Source organism: Setaria italica, chromosome III (genome assembly GCF_000263155.2).
Source record: "Setaria italica strain Yugu1 chromosome III, Setaria_italica_v2.0, whole genome shotgun sequence".
Lineage (NCBI taxonomy): Eukaryota > Viridiplantae > Streptophyta > Magnoliopsida > Poales > Poaceae > Setaria > Setaria italica.
Window position 1 is genome coordinate 41,165,666 of NC_028452.1, and position 9,345 is coordinate 41,175,010.

The following is a 9,345-nucleotide window of genomic DNA, read 5'->3' on the forward strand; positions in this document are numbered from 1 at the left end:
AGGAGGTTAAAAACTTAAAATGGTCACACATGAGGATGTTCTTGCCAAGCCTTTTTCAGCTGATATACATGTGGATCTGTCATACCTGGTAGTGACAGTGAGGTTCTTTTCGGTGGAGCTCCGGCTCCTCCCGCAAAATATCGTAGGGCCGGTTACAGTTTACAATTTCACGAGTAGGTTAAATAGGCACATGTGCACTGATGTTCTCTCGATTAGATTCTTTACTGTCCTTGAAAAGGTACTGAGAGTCGCCTTCTGTCATGACATAGGATGGATTATTTGCACAATATATTACGTGGTACTTGTCGAGTAAATATTTTGTTACGCCATTTCGAAAAGATCTCTTTCTTGTTCAATGGCTGGTACGAAGATGGCATCAAAGCAGAGAAATTTTACAGGCATACGGTATTCCACCTAGCTAGCACCACCTTAACGTGTGCCATGTTTTGCACAACCATTCAATACAGTGAAAGAAAGATACACCAGGAGATTCAAAGGCAACAGCATGTAGGGACTCATTTCAAAGGATTTCCTGCTACCTGTACAATCTATTTTATTTATACCACTCATTTATTTATACTTGACTGATAGCTCAATCATGAACATATTTTGGTAGTAGAATTTTGTAGATAAATATATCCAGGGGGGGTGCAGCAGCACAGGCGGCCCAGCCCAGGAAGCACAAGGAGCCCAGAAAAAACTGAGCAATTTCTATGCATTATTTGGCCCTAAGCCATGATTAAGACCATGTTTGGGAAGGGGTGTTAAAGTTTAACACCCTTTTTAACACTTTTTAACACTTTCCTATTCAAACACTTGTGTTAAAAGTGAGGTGTTAAAGTTTAACACCCCATTTTTCATAAACACATGGAGGGGGTGTTAAAACTTGCTAAAGGTGTTAAAAGTGGTCCCTAGTCCACTTTTTCCCAGGTTACCCCTCTCTCTCCTCTCCTCTCTCTCTCTCTCTCCTCCCCACCACCAACGCTGGCCTCCTCCTCTGCCTCATCCTCTCCACCTGGCCGGATCCACTGCGCCGCCCCTCCTCCTAGCCGGATCCGCCGCGCTGCCCTCCCCCCTCCTCCGCCGCGCCGCCCTCCCCCTTCCTCCGCCGCGCCGCCACGGATCCCCCCTCCTCGGCGGCGAGTGCGGGTGGCGGCTTCGGCGAGAGTAGGCACGGGCGCGGAGGGTGGCTCCGAGCGGCCACGCGGGAGAGCCGGCGAGCGGCTTCTCCTCCACCACCGTCGGCCCCTAAGTGCGGCCCCTCCGTCCCCGGTCCTCTCCTCCGCCGTCAAGGCCCGCGCAAGATCTCCGCCTGGGGAGGTTGGAGACCTGGGAGAAGGAGACGGATCCCTCGGCGAATGCGTCATCCTCGGGGGACACATCGGGCAGGCTGCGGCGCTTGACACAGGTGACGTGGCCACCGCCGCCGTAGACCTTGAAGATGGCGCCATTGTGGTTGACGAACTCCTGGAGCACGAGCGGCGGGCGGAGCTTGCCGAGGCCCTCGCGGTGGTAGACGAGGGACATCTTGTGGGACTTGGCGGTGCCGTCGGCGACGAGGGGCTTGGGGATGAGCGGGAAGCGGAGCGCGGCGAGGAGGCCGGAGTCAGCAAGCGTGGCGGCGTCGTAGACGATGACCTGGCTGGGGATGCTGAAGGTGCGGTCCTTGTCGGCGGCGTGGTCGAGGTCGGAGACGACCTGGAGCATGGAGATGCGGTTGTGGAGGCGGTCGATGGCGTGGGGCGGGTCGACGACGGGCACGGTCGGGTGGCGCGCGGCGAAGGCCTCGAGCTGGGCACACCAGTCGTCGCTGTAGAGCTTGTGGATGAGGAGGTGGAAGGGGCCCTGCTCCGTGAGGGGCCGGAGGCATCGATGCTGAGGCGGCCGCCGTCGCCGAAGTTGCCGAGCTGCAGCACCTCCGCGGGCGGCTCGACAAGGAGCCCCACGGTCGAGATGAGCGAGGAGATGAGGAAAGGAGATGAGGAATACCACGGGAAAGGGTAGTGTGCAAGAGGAAGGAAGGGCAATATTGTCATTTCTCATGTAACGTGTTAAAGTTTAACAAATTATCCAAACATTTCAAGATGCTAAAGTTTAACACCTCATTTGAGGGTGTTAAAGTTTAACACCCTGTTAAATTTTAACACCCGCTTCCCAAACAGGCCCTAAGCGTTATATAGGTCAAGAGCCCAAGACTAGGAAATCCACGTATAAACCCGGAATCAGTCGACGGTAGCATAGAGGTATGCCGGTAGCCTGCACTTGGGGACGGTGACGAGCGGCACCTTGAGGGACATGGACAGCCCGAAGAATTCCTCCTGCTCATGTCCCCGGGTGCCACGCCGTCCGGCAGCCGCCACGTGAACCCATGCACCAGGTTCGCCAACGGCGCCGCCACCTCCTTCAACGCGAGGTTGTACGCTGGACACATTCGATGTCCAGACCCGAATGGCAGCAGCTGGAAGTGCGCCCCGCGCACGTCCACACCCTCGGCGCTACCCCCGGCGAGGAACCTCTCTGGCCGAAATGCATCGAGCGCGTCCGGCCACGAGGCCGGGTTGCGCGCCATGGCCCACGCGTTCACAAGCACGCGCGTGCCGGCGGGGATGTCGTAGCCGCCGACCACTGTATCCTCGCGGGCACGATGCGGGAACATGATAGGGGACGCTGGGTGTAGCCGAATTGTCTCCTTCACCAGGGCGTCGGAGTAAGGGAGGTCCGGCAGGTCACGCTCCGTGACCCAGCGCCTACGGCCCACACGCGGTTGAGCTCCTCGATGGCGGTCACCATGGCGTCCGGGTGGCGGAGGAGCTCCGCCATGGCTCACTCGATCGTCACCGCTGTGTTTTTCATGCCTCCGATCATGATGTCATGGATGAAGGCCTTCACGCCGTCACGCGTGAGCCGGGCCTCTTGTTCCTCCAGCATGTCGTCACCTTCCTCAACTAGCCGCAGCAGCACGTCCACCAGATCCCTCGCCACGAACTCGGCGCTAGCTCTGGCATCATGGGACTTCCGGTAGTCTTTCTCGTGCTCATTGAGGATCTGCTTGAAGAACTGCTTGAACAGCTCATGAACCCTCTTCATCCTCCGGACGAAGCCCTGCACGTCGAGCCAGCCCAACCATGGCACCCACTCGCCGAGGTTGCTCACTGTGCCGGTCACTGCGAATGCCTCGTACTAGTAGAGAAATCACCTTTAGTGCCGGTTGGTAGAGAGCAAATCTCCCGAAAATCTATCCGGGATAAACCAATCGAGACAAAGGGGGAGTCTTTAGTCCCGGGTCCTTCAACCGGGAGTAAAGCCACCCTTTAGTCCCGGTTGATTTTACCAACCGGGACTAAAGGGCCTGCCACGCGAGGTGCGGACAGGCCTTTACTCCCGGTTGGTAAAATCTCGGGAGTAAAGGGTTCCCCTTTAGTCCCGGTTGGGTTTTCCAACCGGGACTAAAGTCCTGCATGAAATTTCAGGCGCACGCCATGCAGGCGCCTGTAATTTCATGCAGTACGTACCCCGATCCTTTTGTTAACCTTCAGTAGTTGAGACTTTTTTTATAATGAAATCAAACTAGTATTTAAACGAATGGAACTAGTAATTATACAATTACTATATATATATACAATTCTTAATATATATATATATACAATTCTTAGCATACTATACAAATCTTAGCGTATTATATATACAAATCAAACTATATATCTACAATCTTCCCGTCGAGGTGTTGCTCGGAGCATCTAAATTTCGTCCATCGTAATAAAATTCTCCTTGTGGATTTACCACCTCGTCCATCAGGAATCCAATGAGACCTTCACATATTGCCGCTACTCTTTCCTTCTTCAAGAGTCCATGTTGAATATTTAACATCTATAATTTGAAAATATGTGAATGTTACACGAACAATTAAATATAAGGAGCTAGAAAATAATTAACTATTAAGAGTTTTATTTTACGTATTTTAAAGTTGTGCGGCGTCATCTTTGGTCCCTTGGGTCCCATAAAACTGTGCATGTGCTCATAGATTTAGTAGCCACATAGATTATTCATGGGTTCCTGTCTTAAGCACTTCAGTGGGAAAAAATAAGTTATAAAATATTCGTGTTATAGAATGTACAAAATGTGGAGACTTCATACGTATTGGGAAGTCTATGTTCCATGTAAGGTTTTCTTTGAATGGACCTTTGTGTGTCTCCATGCGCTGCAGATTAAAATAATGAATGATATAGTGTTAAGTGAAAATTTAGGAAATAAACTTTTGCATAGAGATAAAGGTCCAGAATTATTACAAGCCTAGCATGTCTTGCATGTCTCGGTACTCCACTGGATCTTTCCTCAATGAATCGAAGACAGTGACGTGGCTTCTTTCAGGCTCAATTATAATGAGGATCCAGTGGAAGTTGCGTATGTAAATGTTCATATAGATTAGAGCTAACTAACATTAATCAGCTAAGGAAAAAGAAAATGAAAGTAGACAGTATACACACACTTACTTGAAGTTGTATGGGAGTAGTATGAAATCCTTGAATTTTTGTTTGTCTAGGAAATTGTATACTTCCATCAAGTTTTTTTCCAACGCGACCTATATCTATTTTTGGTTAACTACGGATAGATCCATGAAGCCAATATGGAGGTACGCTTCTCATCGGAATGTTTGAATTAGCATCCTACATAAAATGGAAGACGAAGTTAGTACGGTGACGCACGCAAAAAAAAATAATGATATGAGCCAAAATTTACATGTAGATAAACGGACACTTACAGAACCCAGGCGCTAATCAGAGAGACGTCCATGGCGCCATGATGGTACACTTCGTATATATCCTTGAATTCTATCCACAGAACTTTCTCGCCTTCACCGTAAAAATCTATCGGTTTTATCTTAAAGCCGAGCATCTCCCTCAAGTCGGCAGACACCTTCATGTACCATTGATGGAATTATCTTTGTTGATAGCTTCCATACCAACTAAGGCCTTACCACAGACTTGCCTAGCTAAAGGTCCATCTCAGTTCAACTGGCAGTGTAGCTGGCAGCTCAACTTGCCCTAGACATTCATCAAGTCCTATACCTATTTCTTCCATGAATTGTAATACTTGTGCTTGTTGATCCAAGGGCATTGCTGCTATCTTTTCAGCGTCTTTTTCTGGTAGATGCTCGAGGTCAGGGATAGCACCACTGGAAGATGACTTTCCTTTCCTTTTTTCCTTCTCATCAACCTTGACTAACGCCCGTTCGTAGTTCAATAGTAGTGGTATCCTGTTCTTGGCTCCTTCTTCCATCCTGATAAAAAAAATTTAATTTTTTTCGATTTACTGGCAATGGCTCCATCTTCCTTGCGTTTTTTTTTCTTCGGCCTATTTCTTGAACCACTCACTAGCCTCTACTTGGATTTCAGCCCACTGTTTCGCATGAGTCATTGCCTCCCAGCGTTCCTCATGAGTCACTTCAGGCTCCTTTCTTTTCTTCTTTCTCTGTCTTGGCTTGGGAGGCGGTGGTCACGACTTCTTAAGTGGTGCTGCAGGTTCCTTCCTTGAGGCTGCTCTTAGTCCTGGTGACTGTGATCGGGGAGTGGTGTTGTTATTGTCGTCGTCGCTATCACCACCAGGATGTGGTCGAGATGGAGACCTTGATCGAGCAGGAAGCGACGGTCCTAGAGCAGGTTGTGCTGGAGATGACGGTTTTGAGCTTTGAGGAGATGGTCGCTATTGGGGATCTGCGGGGACCGGTCTTGAGCTCTGAGGAGGTGCTTCCGTGCCGGGAATGATAATGTAGCGTTTGCGCCATAGAATGATCCCGTGAAGCGCATCTCCTAGTGTCCTTTCCCCGATGCCTCCTAGGAGGTCGAGCTCTAGGTCTTCATATTGGCTATCAGCGATCTACTCTAGGCTGATGCTGGCGTAGCCAGGTGGAATCTCCATCCCATGGCTTGTCTGCCCTGCCAGGATTGGTAAGGCACTCCCGTACACCACCTGTACATACCTTAGCACTGCAGAACTTGTTGAACTTGAAGACCGTGATCATCTCGGCGAGCATGTTCTCCACTAGGCGGCACCGTACTTCGCATGGAAGAGCTTTGATTCTACGAGAAAGGGGACACGGTCTTCCACGATGTCCGTTGCCGCTCTTTCTCGTAGAATCGGAGCTCCTCCTTGACATCCGTTGCTGCTCAGTGGAGAACATGCTTACCGAGATGAACACGGTATGCAAGTTCAACAAGTACGGATTTAAAAAACCATATTGAATTTGACAAGATAAACCGTCTAGAAAAGGGTAGCATCATTCTTAAACCACTGTAGGGATACATACTATATATGACACATATGACATACTAATTTTATCCTCATAATTAATATTGAAATCCTCTCAATTCTACCTCACATTTACACTCCAAGATCCCTCACATTCTAGCTCAAAATCCTCTCCATTTTCTACTTCACATTCTAGCAAATAAACTATCCATCTCCATTCTACACATCAAGTTGTTTTAACTAACATGAATCGTATATAACCAGCAAACTATCCATCACATTCTAGCTCAAAAATATGTATAAATACAAATCCTCTTCATTCTCCCTCTTTCTAACAAACAAACTCATTTTTCTCCCTCTCTAAAGCATAACAATAGGATGAAGTAGCTAACCTTCACAACACTTTGGATGAGTGAAATTCCCACGGAAATGAGGCAGAAAAATTCGGACAGCACCTCCCTTGCTTCGGCGCCACCGGAGAGTAGGTGAAGCTCTCTGTCTTTGTGGAGTGGACTGGCTCAAGCTGGAGAAGGAATAAAGGCTTCTGTCTTGGGATTTAATGGGGGATGAGTTTTTATCTCGGTTAAAAACTCCAACCGGGACAAAAAGGAACACCTTTTATCCCGGTTCAAATTACTCCCGGTTAGTAATTCCAACCGGGACAAAAGAGCCACCCTTTTGTCCTGGTTGGAATTACCAACCAGGACTAAACTTTTTGTCCAACCGGGATAAAAGAGGCACGCCACCGACGCTTGGACTCTGGTCGTTACAACCGGGATTACAGGGGGGCATTTAGTCCCGGTTGCAAATACCAACCGGGAGTAAAGCTCCACTCCATTCCAGCCTACCGTGGCGCGCCCCCTTTTATCCCGAGCCAACTTTAAACCGAGACAAAAGGAGGCGCATGGAAGGTCAGTTCTCTACTATTGTCGCCTTTGGTGCTAAGGAACACCTCTCCCTCCTTGCTTCAGTAGCATTGCGACCACTTGTCCCCCGCCACCATGCGGAGGGTGTTCCGCATCCTATGGCTCAATAGCCGCTCCCTCAATGGCATGATGGCGCCGGCGCACTCGGACAGGCCGTGCACCAAGGCGCGCATCTCCTCCGTGCGCACGTGCTCGAATGATTCCACACGGCGCACGGAGAGGAGCTCGGTGGCGCACAACTTCCACGCCATGCGCCAGTACGGACCGTTCGGAGTCTCGAGGATGCCCTTGTAGCCGTAGACGATGATCTTGCCGAAGGATGTGAGCGGGCGGTCGGCGAAGGTGAGGTCGTGGGTCTTGAGGACGAGCCGCGCTGCCTCAGCAGAGGAGACGACCACAGCATGGAAGGAGCCAAGCCGGAGGTGCATGAGCGGACCGTGGCGCGCCGCGAGCGCAGCCAGCGCACAGTGCGGCAGGAGAGCGCCCGCTAGGAAGCCTAGGCTGCCGAACACCGGCCATCCCCACGGGCCAGGTGGGAGGTTCAGCTGCTTCTGACGGCTTGGCAGCCAGACGATGGAGCTGAGCACGAGGATGACGAAGGTGGCCAACAGTGCCACAGTCACGGACAGTGTTGATGAGAGCTTCATTGGCGGAATGGAAATGGAAGCTTTCCTTAGGGCAGGGAGAGTGCAGGTTTCATGGTGCCATAAAAAGAGAGAATTTCTCACCACCTTCTATTTTGCATTATCTGATTCATCTATTATTTGTCAGTATGTTTTTGTGAAAAGAAGCAAAGATGGGGACAGTCGGTGTGATGAGAGCAATTACTAGCTCGCTCACTAAACGTAGATGATACTAAAGTTCTGGAAGAAGAGTTCACTTTCGCCATTAACACATGCCACTTTTCAGTGGATGCACTATGCCACGAGGAAATCTTGTCTATTGTTCACTCCGTGTTTTGTTCTTATACTCCAAACACTAGTGCAAAAATGATTTTTATGGTACGCCTCACTTTTTTCTTACAGGCGGATCAAAAGTTCATCCGCTTTAAAAAAATACTGATCATTGTAGCTTCGGACCTGCGCCTGAAAATGGATTTCTATGACTGGGTTAGGGGGCGAGCCGCCCATTGAAATAGTGACTATTTTTTGGGGCGGCAATACGGTGGCATGCGCTTGAAAATATGGAAATAGGGGTTATCTCGCCCCATGGCCTGCCCCTCAAAATTCATTTTTAGGGACGGATCATATGTGGTCACCCGTCCCTACAAAATGACAAGCAGCGTCAAATAATTCAATTTTTGATGTGGGCCCATCCACACCAATCTCTCTCCTCTCCTTAGAGTAAAGTACATGATGGCCGATTCTTAAACTTGTTCAACTGTGTCACTTAATACCCTATACTCTTAAATTGCATATCTACCTCCATAAACTTAGGTTTAGGTGGCATTTCTATCTCTATACTCTCAAAATGCATATCTAACTTCCTAAACTTAGCTTCGAGTGTCATTTAGGTTCCTATACTCTCAAAATGCGGTGCCATCCCAAAAAAATATATTATAAGATCAAATAGTGTATTTTTAAGCACGCCTTTATATACTTTCATGGGCTCCTTTTCTGATCAAACAGTGTATTTTGTTGCCCTCAGCTTCTCTCCATATTTTATTTGGTAATTCATGGTGTTCATAAGCCCCAAATTTTAGTTTGGTAAGTGCAGCTACACGTTATTTAAGTTCAAAAATCTTTCAAGAATAGAGAATGGCCGTCATACCATACACACCTAGCAAGTTAGATATGGCCTTCAAAGTGAAATATCATCGCTTCCTGGATTCGTACTCATCAATATTCCATACAACAACTTCAATTGAAATTCACCTTATTTGATTATATTTAGTTATATCTATATAAAAAGTAAAGTTTATCAATTTAATTGGGATGACATTATATTTAAGTGAATATGAATCTAAATGACACCTGAAGCTAAATTTAGGGGTATATTTTGCAAGTATATGGATCCAAATGACACCCAAACCTAAGTTTAAGAAGTAAGATGTGCAATTTGAGAGTGTAGGGGCCTAAGTGACCGAGCATGCACTTTACTCCTCTCCTTATCTCATCCCCACCACTTCTTTCGTCCTCTCATTTCTCCCTTGTCCTTTCCTCTCCCTCCCTCT

The 9,345-nt window shown here is 48.5% G+C and overlaps 1 protein-coding gene and 1 pseudogene across 1 annotated transcript; both read right to left on the minus strand.

Annotated features, from left to right (window-relative positions):
• Positions 1-1,248: 1,248 nt before the first annotated feature.
• Positions 1,249-2,043, minus strand: LOC101777153 (inositol-tetrakisphosphate 1-kinase 1-like). Its single transcript, XM_004963972.1, has one exon. It carries the CDS (start codon positions 2,041-2,043, stop codon positions 1,249-1,251), a length of 795 nt encoding a protein of 264 aa, XP_004964029.1.
• Positions 2,044-2,222: 179 nt separating this feature from the next.
• On the minus strand, positions 2,223-7,819 carry LOC101777567 (annotated as a pseudogene).
• Positions 7,820-9,345: the final 1,526 nt, after the last annotated feature.